This window comes from Neodiprion virginianus, chromosome 3 (genome assembly GCF_021901495.1).
Source record: "Neodiprion virginianus isolate iyNeoVirg1 chromosome 3, iyNeoVirg1.1, whole genome shotgun sequence".
In the NCBI taxonomy this organism is placed as follows: domain Eukaryota; kingdom Metazoa; phylum Arthropoda; class Insecta; order Hymenoptera; family Diprionidae; genus Neodiprion; species Neodiprion virginianus.
Window position 1 is genome coordinate 2,730,384 of NC_060879.1, and position 25,771 is coordinate 2,756,154.

Consider the following 25,771-nt stretch of genomic DNA (forward strand, 5'->3'; position numbering starts at 1 on the left):
GTTTTTTTTAATCATATATTTTATTTTGTTACAGCAAATATTTTATTTCTTATTTTCTTTATTCATACCTGGATGACAGAAATTTTGTAATTAAGTATAATTGATAATGCATCAGTTTTTTTTTATTGATTTCTTAACACTTGTGCGATTTATAATATCCGTATAGATATATCTCAGCCGGAGAAGAATTTGAGAATATCGCTGATCGCAAAAGTTAAGTACCAGTGAGCAAGGACAAAATCTTAATATTGGTATATTGATGAAACTCTGTGGCAGCACTGTGTATTAGTGAATGATGTGGAAATTATCGCAAAGAAATTAATTATAAGATTCAATTTGTATATTCATTACGCGCTGAAACAAAGAATGTATATTCTTTGACTATTAAACGTTTTGTGTAGTCGTTGAATGTTTACATAGAAAAAACTCAAACACCAATGAAATCAAAAATAACAATATGATTTTGGTTTCAGAATTTGGCTATGATCGAATATTCATCCCTGGAAGTATACAAGACTCCAGAAAGATACATGAACAGAAAGAACAATTCACTTGCAACGGTTGTGGTAGACTTTATCTACGACGCAATTCACTGACAAGGCATTTGCGCAACGAATGTGGAAAACAGCCGACTTTACAATGTGCATATTGCCCGTACCGTTCCTTTTATAGGTCTTATTTGAAAATTCATACCAAGAAACACATTCTTCGTAGTTACATACCTGGAATGACGGGTCGGAAATCTCGAAAAAATTATTGATTCTTTGTAAAAACAGGTTTTCTTTCCATATTATGGTAATTATAATCGCAAAGTGACGATGTCTGAATACTCAATAAATTTCCTGACTATTGAAGTGATTTATCATAGCCTAATAAAAATTTGTTCAGAAGACTAAACATTATTACAATTATTCCCAGACACAAGTTTCACAAGTCAAGACAATTAGGATAACTTACGGTGCGATCCCTCAATTAATTTTGGGGCACCATGGAGTCGAGCTTTTTAGTATATCGGAACGTGTTTGAGACATGGATGTTTCTGTGTAAGCAGGAGAATGTTTATTCGACTAAATTTCTACTGCAAGTTTCATCAAAACCTTTTTGTTTTTACTAACAAACCCTAATTTCTTTTTGTTGCAGTAGACATGCAGTACGGATATTTTACTGCTCCAAGACTAGTGAATGCGATGGTAACTGACCTTGAAGCTAAACACACGTGTGTTACGTGTGGAAAGACTTATAAACACAAACATCACTTGAAGAGGCACCATGATTTTGAATGTGGAATAGATCCAAAATTCAAATGCTCATTCTGTCCGCATAAAACAAGATACAAGGACAGTTTGATGAAGCACATTCTTGCCAGGCATCAAAAGCTGTGGAAACAGTCTTTAGATACCGCGAATGGCCCAACATCGACATTGGATGTACTGACTGAAATCGACGTCTCATTCCATTCTGCGCCCATATTTCCCGCATACACAGATTTTACACCAAATTTATAAAAAAAAATAGCATATTGTTCAACAAGGAAGCAAACTCGGTCTTTTCGGGCTGATCGTAAGTTTGCAATATGTGTCAAAGGCGATTATGCTTGTCTGAGCCGAAGACAAATTTTGCAAATGCGCAAGGTGAAAAGACCATTGCCTCCTTATTGTATACAATTCTTTATATAAGAAGAGTATGGTCCGGTTATTTCACGAACTACGAAATTGAGATTAGGGTCGTGTAATGTCAGATTTGTTTACGACACTAAATGTGCGGAGTGCAGAAAATACCTCTTTCAACTCCGAGGATTAGGATTCACCGACTCACTCTGTCGTCATAGAAACGAGTACATTATTTACGTCAATCACTACTAATGTTTTTGTTCATTTTAAGTCGGTGAATTCTTGAGTCAACTTTCTCAACTAGCATTGTAGAAAAAAAAAAGTAATCAGCGATCACCTAATTGTAACAACTAGTAAGTAATATATTTTGTTTACAAAATTGACCATTACATTATTCAGATATATATATATATATATATATATATATACATGTATGTATGTATGTGTGTAGGTATATATGTATATGTATATATATATATATACATATATATATAAGTGTATTCATGTGATTCAATCGGTATAAATTGTACTTTGAATTACATGAAATTAGTATAATGCCGTCGAATTTCAAGAGCTGAACCAAATTTCGAAATAATGATTTCTTTTAAATCTAAGAAACTCTTTTATCATTTGGATGTAAAATATAAAAAATATTTATAACTGTGAACTGGCTTGGTAAATTTGCAGTGTCCCTTTTATCTTATCTCTGTCTTTCTTTCTCTTTCCTATTTTCTGTCGAATAATCATTAAATGTGTCTACATAATTTCTTCTGTTTTTAATAATTAGGTCTCGTGGAAGGACGCTTTTCTTGCCGAGATTGCGGACGAAATTACACGAAGCTGTGCAACCTACGCAGACACATGAAGTGGGAATGCGGTGGACGAAAACTGTTCACGTGTGACTATTGTAGCTCTAGTTTTACACAAAAGACGAGCCTACAGCGACATTTAATATCTAAACATGGAATGGATGACAAAAATATATTTAAGATGCATCTGTTATAATTTACTAACGATAGTTCAATACAACGCAATCGTAAAATTGGTAAAACGTTCCTTGCTCCCTTTTCTGACAGTTCCTTTCCATCTACAACAGATGATGGATGAAAACTTGAGCCTTTCTGTCTACTACAGCACTATTTCAAGTACAACTAGAATGCTTTACTGACTAATCAAATGTTATTATCATTTCAGATGAATCGAGGTTCAGTTACCGAAGCTTCGTTGGTCACCGGAGATCAAGACACGCAAACCATTTGACTGATGACGATTTGCCACTTAAGTGTTCGCAGTGTGATAAACGTTATAAAATAAAATACAGTCTGATTAAACACATGAAGTTTGAGTGCGGTGGACAGCGAAAATTTAGTTGCCATATATGCGAGCATACTTTTACGCAAAATGTGAGCCTGCGTCGACACTTAAAGGGAATCCACAATACATATTTACCGCCTCAAAAACCCTTTTCAAAGCGTAGTTTCGACTAGCTTACGCACGCGTCGTATTCCCTATTATTTAGAAACATACGACATTAAGAAATACAATTTTCATGTATGAAATTTTTTTTTACATCAGAATAAACATTCAACTAATATATTTTGTATAAAGTTAAAGAATTGTATATACAAATTGGTAATTTTGTCTCATTCACCTGAGATGAACCTCAGTTTCTCAAACATATATGTATATATATACACGTATGTAAATATTGCCAAGATGTTTTCGCACTATATTTATATCAATTTATATTTCCAATATATTTCATCGTTAATTTTAATCTGTATGCATTTTTACAGGTACAGATGAAGCGTCGTTTCAATACAATACACAGACGTGTGCTGCTGTGTATGCCAATTCTTCGCAAAACGTAGCTAATTTTCCTCCCGCCTATGCGGATAATTCAAATGTGTCAGAATATTGTACACAAAATGTGAACATGCAGGAAGATATCAATGATAAACCATTCACATGTCCACGATGTGGAAAGGGATACAGCCAAATATTCACACTCCGCCGTCACCAAAGAACAACTTGTGGGAAAATGCAACTTGGCACTGGGAATTGGAAGTGTCTTCGCTGTGGGAGATCCTACGTTACACGAGGGAACCTTTCCAGGCATAAGAAGTTCGAATGTGGAGTAAATCGAAAGTTTTATTGTATATTTTGCGGTCACAAATTCTCACAGCATTGCAGTTTGTTACGGCATTTAAGAACAATCCACAACAAAAGTACTGCTGATGATAGAAAAGTGGGATACCAATCATGAATGATCACAAATTTCCTCTTACCTAAGATAATTATATTTGTTTACGTACGGATTTAACTTAGTGCCAATTCCATACTCGACAATGATTTTATAGTTTATATCAGAATAAATAAACCAATCAATAACGTAGCGCATCGGTATAGACAATAAATTAAAGTAGACGATAAGTTATGGTAATTTTCAGAGCATTTCTTACCTCATGATGTATTTCGTTACGTCGAGTAATTGTTGAATGGGAGTAATAAAACTATTTTCACGACTTGTATTTGTAATTACAGGAAATTTAGCGACATTAACTACCTAAATCATCCTGGTGTTATTATTTATATATACATCACTGACACCTGCTCATTATTCCAAGATGTTAATTTCATTTCTTTACTTGTTTCAGTAATCGTAGAAATACCGACGCTGTTTTGTTCATTATTGGACCGTGCGACATGGAAGCAATGCCAAGAATCATTAACTTGTCTAAAATGTGGGAAACGCTACAGCGACGAAAGAAATCTACAAAAACACATGAACTATTTTTGTGGCGTAGAGCCTATGTTTCCGTGCCTTTACTGCACGCATCGTTCACGATTACGTTGCCTCTTACAGAGACATATTTTAAGCAAGCATCAGAATGTCTTAGAAGAAGTATAAACTTTCATTATCACCAGTTGAATACTTTTAATGTTACAATATTCACCGCTGATTATCCAAGGTGAAACGATCATTTGAATGTGTACTTGTCTTCATACACACCTTTGTTAATAAATTATTTTTTGTAAGCAGTTCGGAAACTAGTTATTTTTATAAATTCAAAAACATTTGTTTCTAATATATTTATATTATAAACTGCATTGGATTCTCGTTTTTACTTGAAACTGTTTATTTTTTTTTATTTTTCTTTTTGTTTAATCATTCGAGAATTGAAATTTGACAAGATTATTTAAATGTTTCAGTGTCGAAACAACTGTATTGCAACACCCTGGACCCTGAATTATGGAGACGATGCAAGCAATATCTTCAGTGTCTCAAGTGTCTGAAACATTACAGTGATTGGCGCAGTCTGCGTAAACACATGAACTTCTTCTGCCAAATAGAGCCACTATATCCTTGCCCTTTTTGTAACCACAAGGCGCGATTATCGACACTTTTGAAATATCACATACAAAAAGAACATTCTAATTGCATCGGAGTAGTTTAAATGTCAAATGAAATGGAGGCATCTATTTGAATTACATATACACCTCCATAGATGTTTTAATTATTCTTATTCTGGCTCTGTTACAGTGCCTAAAAAAATACTGTACCTATGTAATTTTATTTAGTATAAGCAGTTGAGCTAGGTAGGCTTTATTACATGTGTGTATCTATGCTACCTGCAGAATAGTTATAAATATTGGTGTGCGTTTAAAGTTTATCGTTGTGTTTATTAATTTTGAAATAATCAGAGCATTTCGTTTGATTAGCCGGGTGTATGTAAAGTTTGATCGATCGATTTACCAGTGTCGCAAACAATCAGTGAAATACAAAAGTACACGAATAAGTAAAGAAATAAACAGTTTGTAAAATGTTTCATTTGTCTCTTACGTATATACGTCAATGATGACTTTTATGTTCAACTAGACGCATATCACATTATTCGTACTCTATATTTACTCGATGTACTTGTGTGTTAATATATTTTATCCCGTTTCAGGCATCAATTATCGTCCCAACATGCTGCAAGAAGTTTGTAACGGTGACGTGGACAGACGGCTGTTCACGTGCTCGCAGTGTGGAAAGGGATATAATTTGAAGAGAAATCTGCATCGACACATGAAGAAAGAGTGCGGTGTGCCGCCGATAAATCACTGCAATTTATGCGGTTATAAAACAAATAGGAAAGATGTACTGCGGAGGCATACGAAAACGCATTTGAAATTAAAAACCCTTTAATTATCATACAGTAGGTCTACTCTTATCCTCCTCCGTTACTAAACAAACTAATTCTGCGTACCTACAATCAAATGTTGCTTATGCGTGCCGGCGTTTTGATGTGTTAATAATTTTTTTGGCCTTCTACCTTGAGGAAATATCCTCAATAATTTCGTACCAACTAATTGAAAACATTTTAGAACATAACTCTAACCGATTACCAATACATTTCTGTTCCAGGTCTGCCTGGTGAATTGTGGGACGTGAGGAAGTATGCGAACACCCACCAATCGTCTCAAGTTGAAATATCGACCAGTGTAGCGTCTGACAAAATGAGGTCAAAACCGATGGGGTATAGTCATAAGTATAATCAACTCTCGACAAGCAAGCGTGTGATGAATCCTAAAATTTTACTGTTCACGTGCACCTTTTGTCCATACAATAGTACGTACAAAGCCAATATGGTACGACATATCAGAAACGTTCACAATTCTGGTACAACGAAGCTCAGATGCAATCTTTGCAATTTCCATAGCAATTATAAATATTGCATACGCAGACACATGCAGACTTTTCATAAATTGTAATAACACGTTCGGTATCGTATGCGTTTCGTCATTATCACTGTCAATTAATTTTTCTTTACTATCAAGTAGTTGTTACATAGTCTTGTGCAGCTCGATTGTTTGTAATAATTAAGTCATTTTCATTAAACAATTACTGCTATCTATAATTATATTTTAGAAATCTACACAACGCAAATGTGGAATTTAATTTACTTTTTATTTAACGCCTAATGAATTCTGCTATTTTTATGTCAAATAAATTATAGAGATTTATTATATCGATGAATATTATGTAGTGAATTCACATGCCGTTTTTAAAAGTGGATAATGCTGTTTCATGAATTATTTAATAAAACTTTGATCCTAAGGAAATGTGACGTTAACAGTTTTACCTGGCGGGTAGAATCCAATGATCAGTGTCCGAACATTAGTTTTTTTTAATCTTTTCATGTGTTGTTGTTCCAGCTTTTCTACGGGAGTATAACTCAAAAGACGGAGGGGCTTATCTGACAGCCGGCACATCACAGAATTTCGCTGTATATTCCGACCGACCTGCTGGATTCTATGGAAGATCGTTCACTTGCATCAACTGTGGAAAGGCATATGCCGTTCATAGGTCTCTATGGAGGCATAGGAAATACGAATGTATCGACTCTCAGCCTAAGCATGCGTGCAATTTGTGTACTTACAAAAGTCCATATCAGTGGTGCATGGACAGGCACAGAAAGAAGCATCACTCGAATTAACCCTTTCACTAAGAAATGATTTATTTCTTTCTGTAGAATTACCTATTCGTCGTATGATGATAATGGGATATTCATTAGAATAATCGTATGTTGAGAAACATTTATAGTGTATAATACATAATACAATTTTACCTTGTAATTGTATCTAAATGACTGTAAAGCAAATTGAGTTGTGTTGAAATAATTTTAATAACTACAGTCATGTGCGTTTTTAATCTGACGGAGCCTTTGTCAGTTCTCCTCATTTATCATCACTGCACTGTCATACATTTGTATAATTCACTACCCGTACTCTTGTCAAATATTCATGCAACGCAATAACTGTTGTTCAACTTTAAACTTGTTTGTTTCAGAATGCTACATGACCTATCACGAACTGGCCGAAGACTATTCGAACGGGAAACAAAGTCCAGAGCAAAACTTCGTCAAAGCCATGGAATCCACGCTTTTGAAAACTAACACCTTGAACGTGATGTCCGATGCTCCAAGAGGAGACGAAGTAATAGTCGATAAAAATCTTTTGGGAAATAAAAAACCTGCTTACCGGTGCAGCGACTGTGGAAAAACTTATTCCTGGTCGACTTCGTTGAGTCGACATCGTCGAGAATGTCCGGGTCGTCTGATAACTAGTGTTCAAAATAACATTACAGAAACTTTTGAGACTAGTGTCGGAAACAGTCCAAGCTACAACACGCTTACTTCGACATCACAGCAAGATTTGGCTTATGGGAAAACTGTAGCTAAATATAAGCCACGCTATAAAGAACTGCAAAAATATGTTGCAAAGGACGGTGTTTACACGTGCTGGGATTGTGGGAAAGCTTACTTGTGGGCATCCTCGTTATCCCGTCATCGAACCATAGAATGTGGACCAAGAGATAAACAACGATACGTTTGCAGCCTCTGCAATTATCGAACGGGCTACAAGGGAAATTTTGTCAGACATTTGACAGGACCTAGACACATTGCAAACAATGGAATGGAGAAGAAACGTTCTACGAATAAAAACTGAGATACAAAAATACGTGGTGCGCGGAAATATTGCATTTCAATTCGCTCCAAGTGTTTTTCAACGAACAATTCTTGAAAGGATTCATTATTTATGTTCTTTAAGGCGAACGAAATGAACATTGCGTCACATTTTTATATTATTTGGCAGCACAATCTATCCAAAAGATAAAACACCAGTGATCTCATTGATTGAAGAATTTTTTCCACTAAATGCTGCTCGATTACTTTTGGTTATCTCAGGTATAGAAATCACTGCTTTAGATACTAGGCGATTAACAATGTACCGTGATATACCTCAGTGTATTCGTCATGAGGTAATGCTAATAGTATAACATTAGTAATAAACTCTTTATTAAAGAAAGAAAAATTTGCTTTCAAAGGATAGCTGAAGAAATTGCACGTGTATTGCCAATCTCATCACCAGTGTGTTATTGATCCCAATCGTTAGTGGGAAACGAATTATCGGGTTCTACCTTGTCGTTTTCCTATACGTAGAAGACACGTGCATGTTTAAGAGTAAAATTATATCTAGACTCAAATATTCTGCTGATTTGTACTCAACATCCAGATACTTCCGATAGCTTGGTATTACTTCCAACGACAACGACCTGACGTATTTTTAAATATCGACAATCTTATAATTTTAATTTACCTGAATACAAAATTTATTGCATTATGATAGCAAGAGATGCATATTATATTAAAATTAGTACAACACATATCATCGAATGAATAAAAACAGTCGTCGATATGTGTAGCTTTACTTAAACACTTGGTAAAATGAAAAGAGAATCGTATAATGTCTGTGTTGATCTTCTTTTCCTGACTTGAATTTTTAATTGTATTAACCTTGGCTGTGGCCAAAATCATTGTTAATTCACAAGAATATCCTTACTCACAACTAATGATTTTATTCTGTTTCAGCTTACCGTAAGATGTATATGGGTGATCAGCTTCTTGGCTACACATGCACCAAGTGCAGTAAATTTTACAAGATGTGGAGCAACTACCTGAAGCACAAGTGCGAACCTCCGCAATACAAATGTTCGCTATGCCCGTTTGCTGCGTTTAAGGCATTTATATTGCACGCGCATCAGGCAGAACAGCATCAATTTAAAATGCCATCATCAAATTCATGAATGGTTTGGTCACGCGGTCATGCAATATGGCACTGGAAGTGAGCGTCATATCGTAAATATCCAACTTCCTCCATATTATTTAAACATTACACATTTATAACATCTATTGTCGCTTACTCTACATAGCAACTGCTGAGATTATCTACGCTATCTTTAATCCAGTCTCTACCCAATCATCGATAAAATCAACCCTCAATAATTATTTTGCTAAATGTTTTACTCCGATGTACTTCACATATATATATAATTATATTAACGCCAATTTGCGTTAAACGTTATCATTGTGCGAAACTGTAATATCATACTTCGTTGAATTAATATTACCTCTATAATTTGTGCAGAGTGTACCAGAATTCGAATATGTATTCGCGTAGAGTGAATAAAGCTTTGTACTTATATTGCCTTAAAAGTAATTACATTTTTCAGGGTGAAACTTCGATATTTGATTAAAAGAAGGCGATAGCGATGATAATAAAAACACAATAAACGAGCATCTTTGTAGTATTATGCTTTTCCAAGAATGTTCAACATGAATTGGTAAAAAATATTGAATACTGTAAAGCCAGGATTCGTTCGATGCTCCGTTCGTATTACTAAGGCATGCTTCATACCACAACGAATGCATTATCGATAGATCAGTAGCGCTTATCGAGCTAACAATCTAAACTGTTGACTAATACGCTAACTTTGCAAATTATTTCCGTTCGAGAACTCCACGTAACGAGACCTACTAGTTGATAAGCCGCCGGGTCAACTGACAAATGTATGACTTTGTAGGATCAAAGTTTTCATTATATATGATTTTTGGCGCGTCTGAGAATTGGCGAAAATGATGCTGTGTGTAAACTCAGGACAGGCGTGATTATAATATTGTGTATGCAAACGAACGATATTCGTCATTGCTATATATGAGTGATGTGGTACATTTTTTTCAGGCGTCGCTACGGCAGGCAATCATGTGTGCAAAGGGTGTGGAAATTCATACAAGTATAGACGGTCCCTGCGCCGGCACGTCAGAGAAGAATGCGGGCAACTTCCAAAGTATCAATGCCCAAATTGCCCACAGAAATCCAAACTGTACTGTAATTTGTTAAAACATATACGAGCGAAGCACCGTCTTTGAGGAAATTGGGAGGCAATTTTGAAGATTTGATTGTTGCAATTTTATATTTGATTACCAGATTCCTACTGCAAAATAAATGTTTCCTACAAAACTTTGACGTATAGTTATGAAATATGCTTAAACCATGTCCATATACATTAGCGGTTGTACCTTTGCCAATTTGTTATGCTCTTATTACACAGTTATTAATTTACTTTTATCCAGTTCATCGTTGGAGGAAAAATACTTTGCTGAACTAACATTGGCAAACATATTTTCGCGGTATCACTTTGCCGCAGTGAATATGCGATGACAATGATAATGACATGTAATTTTCCTAAAACAGTATTTTCATTATTGACATTTAATTATTAACCTATATTTGTATAGTGATTTATTGTACATTTGTCAACTCCTTAATTGCATATAAAGCCACAATTTCTTATCGTACTTATTTTTTATTACAGGTTTTATAGCGTCGAGTCAAAACCATCTGTGCAAAATGTGTGGAAATGTATATATGTACCAGAGTTCTTTATCCAGACACATAAGAGAAGAGTGTGGACAGGCCCCGAAGTATCAATGTCCATATTGTCCCAAGAAATCGAAATTAAATTGTAATTTGCTGAAGCACATACGAAAAAAACACCTCCCATAGATATGCCAAATAAATTGATCGGCACGAAATTTACTCAGCAACAAATATTAGCCTGATATTTTTTAACGTAATATAAGTATGATCTGTTTCACTCCGACAAAGCGGATATTATTCAGTATTGTAATAAAAACACAATGATACATTTCCTTCGTGTACTAGTTAGACAAACGAAAAAGTTTACACTGAGTTAGGACTTGCCATTTACAACGTTAACGGTAAGACTGAGCTACAATATAATTTAAACGATTTTCTCAATTAGAAGAAGATCTACTACCTCGATCACTGATGTATCAAGGTCTGGCTGTTCTTTTGAAACGGTATAATTGTACCTGTTATTTAATCAAATATGGTGAATAAATTTTGGACTCTATTAAACATGTATCGACGTTTGCTTTATGAATGTCCACGTCCACGTAAAGTTATAATAAGCCTGCACATTAAAATGTAATAAACTTAAATTGTGACAGTTACCGTATTTATTGATTATAACTTATTTTTCAGGATACAACACCTGCTTTGCTTGCGCTAAATCGTACAAATGGAAAAAATCGCTACACCGTCATGTGAGGGAAAGTCCGGAATGTTGGCCAGTTTTACTAACGTCTGGCAACGAAGAATTCATCAAACAAATCCATTATAAAATGTTATACAACGTCAACAATTAATAATCTTGATTTGAACAAACGAGTCTTATTGTAAAATAAAATAATTTTGCTTTCGCTTAATCATATCTGCAGCTGTATTGTGTGGTGATATATTTTTGTAAAATAAATTGTTACATTATGACATTGTTGCGTCAAGCGTGAGTTCAGTGAGATCTGACAGGTATAACTCTCCAAAATTGTATTTCAGCAAACTAACATACATTGTCTACACGAACAACCATTTTTATTACCATTGAATCGGAAAAGATTCCACACAATTTCATCCTGTTTATCAATCACGCAATAATTCTAAACTGAATATATAATCTTATCATTGTAAAATTTTCAACTGTATCTATTTCGTACCAAACGATTACATTGCTGGAAATTGAACTTTATTTAACAGTTGATATATGTTTCAGGTGAAGTACGTAGACGGAGATCAAACGTGTTGAAGTTATACCAATGCGACAAGTGCTCAAGACAATATAGTCATTATTCGTCACTGCATCGCCACGTACACAAGGAGTGTGGCAAGGCGGCAGTATACTTCTGTCAATTCTGTGACTTCAAGACTAAGCGCAAAGAAAATATCAGAAACCACTTGTTCAGATTGCATAGTTTGCCCAGTTATGTGACGAAAGGATTTGCAGACAAATAGTCATTCGAAATAATATATTTTCATTATCACAGCAAAACGGTTTCAAAGCCATCCTTTTCAAATACATTTTTTATCGAATATTGTTAAAGCGATTATTTCAATTTATTCACTTAATTTTTTATTATCATCTCATGAATGGTGTTAAAAATTTCCTTATAACTTTCGAGAATATTCAGCGCTTTTATTTATAATCGTTGTACAGAAATTGACACCACGAAGTGAATACCGAATCATTACGATACGGTGTAGAGATTAAGAGGCTTGTCAGTCACTTGGGTATTCGACACGACACCTTGAAGAGAAACTAAAAAATATTCTGTTGTGATTCACGTTTTAAACTGCGTGGAGATATAATGTTGACAACTAACGGAGAATAAAAGTTATATCGATGAATACGTATTGTATTGTATTGTAGGCTTATCGATCCGCTTCGCGTCGCAAGTACTTGTGTCTCATTTTCCATTACGATACCAATTCTTAATGTATACATTTGTACACTTTCCTTAATTACATTGCTATCACAAAAGTGCTGCTAGCCCTCTCTGACCTCTACGCACTTCCTTTTTCTTTAATTTTTCTCATTCTACATTTTATCTTACCTCATACATATATAAATTCGTTTACACTGTTTTACAGACTTTGTACATTATTTACTAATTCACAGCCTTACAACCATTTTATGCATTTCGTGTCTCACATTTTATATTTTAACATTTTTTGTTCGTACATCAACATTCCTGCAACTTATAATCTCTTTTCACTTTTTTTCGTTTCGCCGTCTCAGGTGCTTGGTTTTTGTTTCCCATTTACTATCTACTGCCATCCGCTCTTTTCCAATTCCTTATCACATACATCCATTCACTCTTCCATTATCACTTCCATTCTTCCATCATCTCTTTATTTTTTTTTATCCATCCTTATCTTTCTCCCAGAATATTTCTTGCTTATTCTCACCAGATTCTTTCAGCCATCATTTCCATACATGTTCTCGAGTCTTTTCCTCACTTTCATTATATCGATGAGTATCTCGTGTCTTAATATTGCTCGATTTACAATCGTCTCTGTAAGTTGATACACTCGGAACGAAGCAGGTAGTTTTCACGTAACAGTAAGAAGGTATGAATGCCCTCGTAAGGTCAGAGACTTTGAATTAATAAGCCTATCAAAATTTTGTTACAGGCCGTATAGCGATCTCGACGCTTGAATTATCCAAGAAAAAATATCCCTGCAATCATTGCCACAGGAGTTACGAACTCAGGAGTTCGTTGAATCGTCACATGAGATACGAATGCGGAAGCAAGAAGCCATTTGTGTGCCCAGTTTGTGATAAGAGAATGACTCAAAAGAACACTCTTCATAAGCATATGCTCGCTGTGCATGGAAGACGAGTGTTTTGAATGAAGAACAATTCCATGAATCTCCATAAAAATCTCTAAATTTATTTAATATACATATTACACTTTATTTGTATTTCATACATCTACATATGTCCTCATTCTCTGTTAGTATTTAAGTATAATTATTATTCTTTAAATTGTAGTAATACTTTAATATAAGACAGTTTGTGCCTTATCGCTCATAACAAAGCAGTATGATTTATTTGTATAACTGCTCCATTCTCAAAGTTATATCAACACAAAATTGTATTTATAAATGTTACTACAATGACTCACTTGTACGCCGGTTTACTTGAAAGAGAAAAAGAAAGAAAGAGAGAGAGAAAGAAAGAGAAAAAAGAAAGAAAATACAAACTCTTTGTATGATTATTTTATTGTAACTGCTGGCAGTTTTTAGGAGACACAAGACAACTGGTAAAATCAATTTTCATTGCAAATGGAACGTAATAACAATATTAAAGGAAAAAATGAACACTCAAGTAACTCTTAAAAACAGATGTAACTTGACGTATTCCAATGATCTTAGGTTCTGTAAATAGACCATTTGACTCTTAATTGTTATGTTACAAAATTTAATTGGGAATCTTTTGGGTTATTGGCTACATCGTTTGTGTTGGTGGTTACGGGCTAATAATTAATTGTAATATTAATTTCTATTTCTTTTGGTTTTATTTTTCCTTTTTTTTTTTGGTCTTCGTTATTTATTACCATTTCAATTATGTTTTTAGTTATTTTAATTTCTTTTTGTTTTTGGTTGATTTTGTTACAGGTATGGGAGCTCTGTTGTCATTGTTACGTTCTGATTACAAACATTCCATGAAGAAAAATCGTGTCAGTCGTGACAGAAGTAGAGACAGCTACGAAAGCTCCCATGAAAGCAATGATCGAACGAGAGAAGTAGTTTTTCCTGATTCCTTCGAGGTGCTGCCACAGCCCAGGGATCTCAGTGTTGTTTACATGGGTGTTCCGCACGAACAACAGCGCAAATTCAGGTGCAGATTTTGTGGAAAAGGCTACCGCTGGAAGAGCACAATGCGTAGGCACGAAATGGTTGAGTGTGGTGGAAAGCCGCCGGCGTTTCAGTGTCCCGAATGTCCATACAAAGCACGTCAGCGTGGAAATTTAACTGTCCATTACAAACGTCACCATCAGAAACTCGGTTTCAGCGACAGTATGTAGATAGAAATTTGTTATAATTGATTGCTGTGTATCTTTGGCGGTTTTTTTTTCTATTTTTTTTTTTTTATTTTTTCTACAGTTTTTAAATTAATTCTCGCAACAGTTACTTTTTAAGTAGTCGTTTTACTCACCGTCATGACTATTGAGGATATTCTTATTACGTTTTTTTCCGCACTTTGAGTACATATAATAACGTAGTAATTTTCGAATTTATTTATACGATTGCAAATTTTGGTGGGTGTAATTTATATCGGTATATTGATTTCGAGATTACCTCAAGTAATTATCTTATACAGCATTGATTCACTGTGCATTCAATTATTTCAGGCATAAAAATCTCATTTTAAAATGTAAAACTTTAACTACTTGATTACGTGTTGGACTTTCTGTTACACGATTGATTGACATTGTTGATGCAGCATATTAGCTATAATTATTTGATAATACTTTTATTTATTTGAAATGAAATATACGTTTTCATTCCTTGGATAAGCAGGTCTTGTAAGGCTTTCGTCCAGTATTTTTTATACATCAGTATTTGACTTGGTGTCCCACACGAGGACATTCGACGAACTTGTTACTTCCCGTTTATGATAATTATAAATAATTGGAGTTTTTTTTTACTCTTACGCTATTATTATTGGTAATGTTATTAATAATAACTATTGTAATTCGGACTTTTGGTACACCCTATACTTAAGAACACTCTAACATTCTTTACTAAGTAGATAAAGCGATAAATATATTTGGAAACATCTTAATATTTCTTCTATTTATAAAAAAAAGAAATTTTTTTTTTTCTACCTACTTTTTTGGAAGGGTTTATTCGGCGACTTTTTGTAATAAGAAAGGAACACTCTTTTAAGGGGTATTTTGGATAGAGGTCTTTTTATTTTAGTATCTGTAATACTTTCGTTAAATTTCTTACCTCACGTGCCTATGCAACAATCTGAAAATGGACTGGACAGGCATTCCATGAATCTTCAAATCGTAATACACATGTAATCGACATGCGAATTGACAAAATATCGTCAGACATAATTATGAAAATTAGTAATCCAATTTTCTGTACTTACGTTCAATTACTGTATTGATAATGACAACTCCTGTATTTGCCATTAGGGTAGGCATAATATATAGATATAGCAAATTTAAGATCAGCGTATTCCAATAGTTGAGAGGACTCATCTATTTATTCAATATACTATTGTGAATATTAGAGATTAAATGAAAGAAACGAACTTGGCACTGAATAGAAGATCTAATTTCTTTTTTATGTCTAACTGACATGTAAAACCCATCATTTTTACTTAGCGTTATTTACAATGTACAGAATTCCTGCGATTTTCACTATTGCAAGAACATTCGATCTCTTGTACTATGTTTCAAAATAACTAACATTTGCTCTTCCACACTTTTCAGGAGGGGTTAAATTTGTTCTGATCGCTGGACAGGTTCACATTCGTATTGCGATCAATAATGTCTAATATAAACGATGATTTTCTATATTATTTTAGAATCTTTATTGTGAAACGTCGATCGGAAAATGTTGAAAAATCGTTCACACTATTCTTTCAGTTTGTCATCTATGCAAAAAAGGTTTTGAAATCTTAATACAATCATTTTTACTAATATTATTGAAAGGTTTGGTTTCAGCGACTGCAGAGTCAGCCCAAAAAACTGTGACACGCATGCATTATCAAAAGAAGATCTATGCCTTTGGATACAGCAAATGTGTGCGGAGGACGTCAGGGTTCAGAAGAAATTGGTTTCGTTGGAACAGAACAGAGTCCAGATTCTACTGAAATTTTGTAACAAGCATCCGGCAGTTTTGATATTTCAATAAAGAATGCTGCAGTTCAGAATTTGAATAACCAAAAATAATATTCAATACCTGTACTTGTTGAAATTGAGTGACACTTTTATCAGTGGTGCGGAGCTGTGAAATGATTTTTCTTTCTTCTATTTTCAAATTGCAAATTTTTTTTTCATTGTGCATACGTAGCTTGCAAAAAACTCCTTGATTACATATCTTCAATATTTCAGTTGGTTGATTGTTTCAGCGTGTTTACAACGGAGAACGAAGTATTTATGGGGCTAAATATGGTTAAGAATGATCAACACAATTAACATTTCACCACAATCTAAGACATGACAATGTTTTATAATTTGATTTACTTTCAGAAATTATAATAACTAATCAGTCAAAAAAAATAAATCAAACGAACATATATTTCATTTGAATTTTTTTTTTTTATTTCAGGTCTCTGGACACAAAGACTGGGATCATTGCTCAAGAGCGAACCATTTAATGTACCAACACCTAACTTCAAAGTCGCCCAGAATGTATTTCAACCTGTGCGAACAGCTCGGGGCCAATCTACTTACAAGTGCCCAAACTGTAATCGCTTTTACATGCGTAGCTCGTGTCTGAAACGCCATTTACGAGTCGAATGCGGCAAGGCACCAAAGTATCAATGCCGCATATGCCAAGGATGGTTTAAATATAAACACAACTTGGTCGCGCATATGAAATTGCACATCGAAGAGCCTAAGCATCACTGTATTTTGTGTCCAAAAAAATTTTACAGACGAGATAAACTTGTGGAACATGAAAAAAAATTTCACAACTTGTATACAGTATAAACTGCACAATATTTAATTTTATTATCATAATCATCATATCGTTTGATAAGTATTTACTATGGAGTAATAATGACTATGCAACAATTTCATAAAGTTTTATTTATGTTTTAGTGATTAGTTTATATAAATTTTATTGATTTTCATATGACATGAAATTTCTGTTTTACACATTTCGATGTATATATATCAGTGTTTCTTCATTTTATTAAACATCGTGTAAGCACAAAGCATTTTGCTGGACATTCTGCAGCTTGGCGGAGGAATTTTGTTGTGCACAAGAATGATGTATGATATACCTTGGTTAAAACCATGTATAAGAACTAATGTAATTTAAACAATGTTTCATATGTACGTGCTCAATAGTATATTCGGGCATATAAAATCTATTGTGTCGCAGAGAACCGAAGTTGTATTAGATACGAGTACGGAAACCAGATTTATTCAACATGTTATGATCATAGTAATTGTGTATGTTCAATCGATGGTTGTGTTATGGTCTGTGAAACAACGTCCTGTAATAATCTTATGTACGAACAAGAATCGAAATATTAAATACCATTTATCGCACGAATACGCAAACATGATAAATAGGTCTGAACACGGTGTATACTCATATAGCAAATATATACGCATGGAAATTTCTTAGGCAAATAGAATTTGGCCAAGTTTTATTTTGCTGTCGTACGCTTTGGGAGGCATGCAATATATGTTATTAAATTTTCATCGATGGTCAAGAATTATTAACTTATAAAAGTGTGCGGCACATCATATTTGAAAATTTATAAATTAATAAACTTCTCCGCATTGTAGGGGTGTAGAAGTTAGAGAGGTCAGCATTGGTGATTGTAAATATATCCAAACGGTATGAAAAATGTTTTGACCCAAGAGATTGTCAAATAAATGTTCAAATATCTTATTATATGATTCTAATCATTTCACTCAGTTCTTCAGGGGCAAGAGATTTAGCATTTTAGTTATTACCGAAGACACATAATAGTAATTTTGAGTTGCGATGTGTGTTACCATTCCTGGAAAAAATTTGAATATGTGTTACAGATAATCGTCTAATATCTGTATCTTTATAATAAAACGCAATCCTTACCCATTGACTTATTTCAATTTTATATTCCAGGTTTTTGCCAGACGTGGACTTCGACGCTGACGATCGATCGTAAAGATTTCGTGTGTCGCTCGTGTCCGAGAAGATACAGCACAATTGCAGCACTAGAGTTTCATCGAAGGGTTGAATGCAATCGAGAACCAAAGTTTGTGTGTATGTTGTGCAACTACAAATCCCTTAGAAAGGGCAATCTTCAAAGACACATGATGCAACATAAGAAAATGATGTCCCATTTGTATGTGTGTAGGAATTTGAAAAAAAAAATCGAAAACAAGAGAAAATAATTTATAAAAGTGTTGAAAAGTGACTTAACTTGAGTTGGAAATTATATGCTCATATCGCTCTTGATATAACACACACGATTTGTGTGTTGGTATAAAGAGAGAATTTTTTTTTTTTTTTCTGAAGTTATTTTCAACATATGTAAAGTTCAACTGATTAATTTATTATTCCTTAATAAATTGATCCACCAGTCAAAATTTAAATTAGTTACTTATCTTTGGGATATTGAAATATATGAAATGATGGTATGTATCATCAGTAACATCTATTTTTTTTATGTTATTCCGACTTTCCGCAAACTCCCTATATAAATAAACGATTTATGAATGTGGTCCACAATAATATTCAACCTGATACATTTTACTTTATTTAGGTATCCTTGGTATTTCTATTATCTTCTCTCAATTCAAATCACAATTCATATTCCAAGGAATTGGGTTTGCGACATGATAATAATAGAATTCAAATACTCTAAACTATAACGCAAACTGTCGAACTTCTAATTACTAACAATCTTTCAGGACATTGCCTAATTTTGTTGTTTAGCCTAAACATAAGAACGTGTGAAAAAATAAAGAAATAAATTAATATAAATCTATCTACTCTTTCGAACAGTCTTACAATGAATTTATTGTTACAGGGGATTATTGTTGGGGATTCCCAACCGTGAAAGTGACGCCGTACCAATGTAACAAGTGTCTGAAGTACTACAAATCGTCGAAATCCTGTTGGAATCACAAAAATGTATGCGGAAGGGAAAAGAAATACAGCTGCGGTCTCTGCATATACAAGTCGCATCACAAAGCTAACGTACTTAGACACATAGCGAGTCAACATCCACAAACAAATATTCTGAATCAGGGACAATTTGTTTTATTGTAAGATGAAATTAAGTTATACTTAACGTTAGCATATAAGAATGGATTTATACGAAGCACCATTTTGCCTATACAAGTGGTTGAAATTTCAGTGAGATATCTCTGAACTCTGTGAAATGATCTGGTATGATTTTATCTCAACAGAATCGGCAAATCGATATTTTAGTGATCGACGTGAGATACAGAGCTCCAATGATTTGTGGAATAAATATACGAGAAAACGAACATGTTCTTTCATTAAAATCAACCTCACCGTTATCCATAAACTGTTATTTAGAAAAAAAAAAAAAAAATGTATTTCCTCTGAGTGATTGTATAATTTTTGTATAATTTTCGCTCCCAACTTGAAGATGAATATCGTACAGCATATGGTACCAGGTAGATTGGATTTGTTTGACGTGTATAACAATATTAAAATCGCTTCATATACATTGTCAATAATACATTGCTTGTTGATTGTTTAAATATAAAATATTCTTGACTAGACGTTCTGATATTTTATTATTATACATTATTGCATTCGGGTTGTCTAAGAATGATTTTTTTTTTTCTCTTCTTTTACAGAAGTATGTTGTGGATTTATTTTGCAAGGAGAATTGTACGTTGAGTAACGGAAAAAAGGAAAACATAATAATAGTATAAATTCGTATTCGTACCAAGGTGGTGGAGGGAAAATAGTGAATTGCGTAGAACATATCTGAAACAGTATTTCTTTTCAGATTTCAACTCCGGGGATGAAACGGCAGACCTACCAATGCAATCGTGGAAAGCGTGGTGGCAGAATTGCAGTAGCGCGGGTCAAGTAGCAAATACGACCGAACTGAAGATACCAAAAGCAACGTTTGGCGCCAAGAAGCCAATGGGACAATTTGCATGCTCAAAGTGTGGCAGATGCTACATGCGAAAAGACTCCCTGCAACGCCACGTTCAGTGGGAGTGTGGAAAAGAGCCACAATTTCAATGCCCCTTCTGTTCACAGCGGTGTAAGCGTAAAGCTCACTGGCTGCGACACATACGAAGGCAGCATATGGACAAAATTGGTGACATGGAGGAGTATCTGATGGCCTATACTGTGCCTAAAGTTGAAATTGACTGAACCCGAAACTAATTTTTATAAGTAACTTAAACAAAGAGATATGCAGGAGTAGGCGCTGTTGACTTTTTGGCGAGCAATGGCGTCGTTGAACGAAACATGAATATCGCTACTTAATAATACCCCCGTGCTTCAATTAGTTTTAATTGTTAACCCCGTGATCTGTCTCATTAGCTAATACTGATCTTAGTATTATAATGCAGACAGTCGGTCTGCATCGTGAATTTTATACGAACTGTAAAAGTATCGTCTATATTATAATTATCGAGGGGTGATCTCTGAAATTTTGATCTCTCAATCGACTATTATTAATTTTAGATAGGAAAATGAAATGGAATCAACAAACTTCGTGTTTATCTGACCAAAACCAATACTATTTAATGTGTTATACTCTTTAATGTAAGTGCCTTATTGCGATTTCATATGTTAGAGCTAATTTTCACGAACGTACGTTAGTGAATGGTGAGAAAAAAAAAATTTGAAAGAAAATCTATTTTTCTATCCCTTTACTACCTAATTGATAAGATTATCGTTTCCATTAGTAAATTACGCAATTACCAGTGCTGTGCAATTAATCGATTAATCAGCAGCTTCGGTTAATCGTTTTTCTCGATTAACCGATTAATCGTTTTTCTCGATTAACCGATTAATCGAGTCTTGAATAATCGTTTTTCCGATTCATTGATTAGTCGAAGTTGCCTCATTATAATTCGTCTGGTCAATCGGTATATGAATCGAAACTCCTGTATATAGATTCTGTATACCTACATATGTAAGTCACTACTCAGATTCTGTATACGTCGCTCAGAGACGAGTCTAGTTCAAACATGGTAAATGAGTTGCAAGCCATATACCGATTGACCTGTAGAATTATTATGAGGCAACTTAGGTCCATCGATTAATCACACAGTACTAATAATTACCCGTTTATAAAATATTTAGTATTTAAGAACCGAATGATACCAAATTGGTAAGAGACAAACATGCCAAGGTAACAAAAGTAACGATCATTCTGTTTTTTGCTGTTTTTTTATTTCTTTTTGTTCTTAATCGTAAAAATCGTGCTTTCTCCAACGGGTGTGCTAACAGTGATCATCTGTAATTTGTTTGCTAATTATTGTCGGCAAATATTCTATGATCCAACTTGTGTTCTGAATAAAAATGTAAATCCCCATTTAGAAAATATGCGATAGAAATATGGAGTTAAGTTATTTTCCTGTTTGCTGTTTCACAAGCATTTTGCATTCTACAGCTATTTAAACCTTAACACTTCATCTTACACACTGGTGCTCTCCGTTGCCATGAAAATATGCAATTCAATACCGAAGTGTACTGTTAAGATTATTATTAATATTGTTATAGTTTTTCATCGAAGTAGTCGGTTAGTTGCAATGTTGAATTATTAGGTAATTTCTTGATAACGGAGAGTAGCACAATTGCTAAATATCTTTTCTGTATATAGTGGCTGCACCGTTTCATCCTGCATTTTTCAAAAAAATATATGACAAATAATTGTGTAAAACAAATAGTTTAGTGACTCCGTTAAGCGAGTGGCGCACAAATTTATTTGCATTATTTCTTTTGAAGTATGCAGTACCAGCTCATATCGACTCATAGCTAGCTACTTCAATCCTGCTTGGGGCTCAAATGTAAGGATACATCTATACTATATATAATAAAAAATATAAATTACATATGCCTAGTTAGTTTACACTATCACAACAAATAATTTACAAAACAAACATGGACAAATATCGAACGCAATACATACCAACGAAAATTTTCAGCTTGACGTAACAAGATTCTTAACTCCTACAGGTGCTGGTTTTTTAACTTACTTTTTAAAGACTATACAATCTGTTTGCTCTTGAATGGGGTCATAAGAACCTAGCTTTGTTTTCAATTTCAGCACTTCACTTTAGCCCTTAAATTTAATGGTAAAACGATTTTATTTCACAGGTTCACGAATACAAGATAATCGTTTAGTTTTTAATATTCCAGTACCAATTCCCGTGTCTTCTTGCTTAGTATTAAGCTTTCGATTGTATCTGGACTAATAAAACGAAAATTTGTTCCAGCTGAGGATTTAAGCATTACGGGGCTCAAGTGGGCGGCAGCGTGGCAGCGTTGGAGCGTTCCATCGATAATGTGGCGATCTGGTGCTGGTCTTAGCAAAAGATTTAGTGTCGGTTCATCGAACCCTGAAGGTGGATTCAATTGTCCAGCTTGCGGAAGGGTGTATAAACTAAAAAGTTCTTTGCGCAATCATCAAAAATGGGAGTGTGGAAAGGAGCCACAATTTCAATGCCCGCATTGTGTATATCGTGCCAAGCAAAAAATGCACATCGCACGTCACATGGAGCGAATGCACAAGGAAAAAATTTACAAGCAGGAGTTAGTTTAATCGCAATTTCAGTAGAAGAGAAATCAAAAATCACGTACGGATCGATCATTCCTTAAGAACGTGCACCCATCCCCTAATTTAACGCAGATAATGGTAACCGAGCGTTGAACGAATGATCGATACAGGACAACCTTGAGCTTTTTCAATTTATACATAAATATGTGTACGTACACACATTATACTATGTGCGTATCATATACTTATGCGTAAATTTTTTGAAGGAATAATTGAAAAATGATAATTATATATGTTGCTGTTGCAGCTGATAAGGTGATAAAATACTGAAAAGAGAAAACGTTAATCTCGCTAGGGGCAACTCTGTATTAAACATACTATTTAATTATAAGAGAGGGTTCTTTTTTATTTAAATTTTTTTTTTCTATTTAAAAAAAAAAAAAAATAGAAATTTTAATATACTTATTTGTATAAGTCAGTCAATCTCGAAAAAAGAAAGAAGAAGAAAGATGAAGAATCGTGAAAGACATAAGTATACGTATTGGTAGAGGAAAATACATTATTCGCTTGTACGAGGGCAATGATAGCCTTGAAATTGATGGTTTTGAGTTGCTCCAAGTTAGAAAAACCATCCGGTTTGCCGGAACTCTTCCATAGCAACCATTCTGGTCACACTGGTTCCATATTTTAATGGATAGTTTCGTGGGTATGTGGCTTACTGGGGACATTGAAATTTCATTCCTTAATTGACCTGAAACACTGGCGCTGGCAAGTTATATTTGTAAGATTCTAGTTGAAAAAAGGAAGGAAAGAAAAAAATAAGCAATCAACAACAAACTAAGAATCCCATATTCTCATTTACTCGTTACTATGTAGCATTGAATTTAGACTCAGATATTGACGTCAGGCAATGTACAATTGATTCCTCCGATGCATTTATATATTTTATTTTTAATGGTACATCAATATTTTTAGAAAGCTTATATACATTACTTTAAATATTTTCTTCCAGCCAGATCAGGTCGCGTGATCAAGTGCCAAATGCTGAGTACGGCTGAAAATTCGCTCGCTTTAATCGTAGAGTCCTTTAATTGCTGCATTTATTATGCGTTGTTTCCTTGCTTTCCTGCCAGGAAACTGTTCTATGACTAAGGATTTTCTGAGAAATTTATCTAGGAAGTTCTTATTACAATTTTTTTTTATTTTTTTTCTTCGCTAGCAAACAACCATACTCAGGTATCCTTGGCGGGGTCCCATATTCCTATGCCACGCCAAACACACCCCATAGCTATCCAACTTTTCCATATGTAGACAATATTTATGAAACAAACTAAACTAATATTCATTAATTCATACACCTAAGTTCACCCAATACGAAACGAGGGAATAATAGTAATAAATAATAATAATTCAGAAATAACCAGGTTTTAGAAGGTAGGATTTTCCAGTCAATTGCAAAGCAACGCGTTGCATATCAGCTTATCAATATTGTGAAAAAGGCAAACAACAAAAAATCAATAAGCAACTTTCACTCCGAAAGCATATCGATTACGCGTTGATTGAATTTATACCGAGCAATAAACCAGACAGATTTTCTTTAATCTAAACAAGGTTTAAAATTTTTTCAATCGATCGATTGTAAAACGGTTTTTTTTTTCCTATTGTGATATTTGAAAAATGCAGATCTATTTACCAGTGATAAAGACGAACTTTTTTAAAAGCGGTAAGATATTTTCGCTGATATTTTAGACTGCTGATATGATATATATTTGGCGTAAGTTTGTGACCCAGGGAAAATTTGACAAGCTGATTGCAACGGCGTAGCGTCTCTTCGTGCGACGTAAACTCAGCTTATCAATCGGACGCCTATAGTCTGGAAAGAAAGTAACTTCAGGAAGAAAGCAAGAACGAAAGAAAAAAGTGAAATACTGTCAGGTGTGAAATATTCATCCTTCATAGTTAATATGAAAGTAATAGAATAGGCGATAAAAATAATAATAATAACAATAGTAATAATAATAACAACAAATCATAATCATAATACCGCCTCACGAGGCCTTGCTAATTCAGGTGGTCAATATCGCTTGCTAGTGGCCACTAATACACAGAGATTACTAGATTCTACGGTTAATTATTGTTAGATTGACTTTTTTCTAAGTTTTTTTTCTACATGATATCAGTTTCCTGTATGAATCAGGCCTTGTTTTTTTTTTTTTTTTTTTTTTGACTTTTCTTTACCCGTGCGCAAAATCCTTGCTTAAATGAAACACGTAAATTAATCGAATACTTCTTATGAGTGAAATGATAACTTTCTTTTGATATGCTCGATGCATACACACACACACACATATATATATTTATATATATATATATGTACACACACACACACACACACACACATATTTATATAGATTTTTTAGAGTTAAGTGTATTCAAAGATGCCTTTTGCTGTGCCAATTTTATGTTTCCTTAAATCAAGTACCCAATGCTATATTAACTAAATTTACTA

General features: G+C 34.1%; 1 protein-coding gene across 22 annotated transcripts in view; it reads left to right on the top strand.

The window, feature by feature from the left end:
• Positions 1–25,771, top strand: part of LOC124300357 (longitudinals lacking protein) — a 101,964-nt gene that overhangs the window by 54,717 nt on the left and 21,476 nt on the right. The window contains exons 7-8 of one of the 22 annotated variants that reach the window (XR_006907201.1): positions 7,447–8,344; positions 9,029–9,149. The exons of 8 other annotated variants lie outside the window; for them this stretch is intronic. Coding sequence is in view for 13 of the 14 variants with exons in the window: in XM_046754338.1 (XP_046610294.1) it covers positions 7,447–8,105 (659 nt within the window). In the remaining variant the exon portion in view is untranslated. Of the gene's footprint in view, positions 1–473; positions 859–1,143; positions 1,969–4,823; positions 5,438–6,021; positions 6,134–6,812; positions 7,209–7,446; positions 8,370–9,028; positions 9,647–12,069; positions 12,324–14,474; positions 14,900–17,147; positions 17,600–19,572; positions 20,087–20,529; positions 22,092–25,771 lie in introns of those variants that run through there. 13 more of the 22 variants (XM_046754388.1, XM_046754389.1, XM_046754338.1 and 10 more) reach the window with 13 other exon arrangements.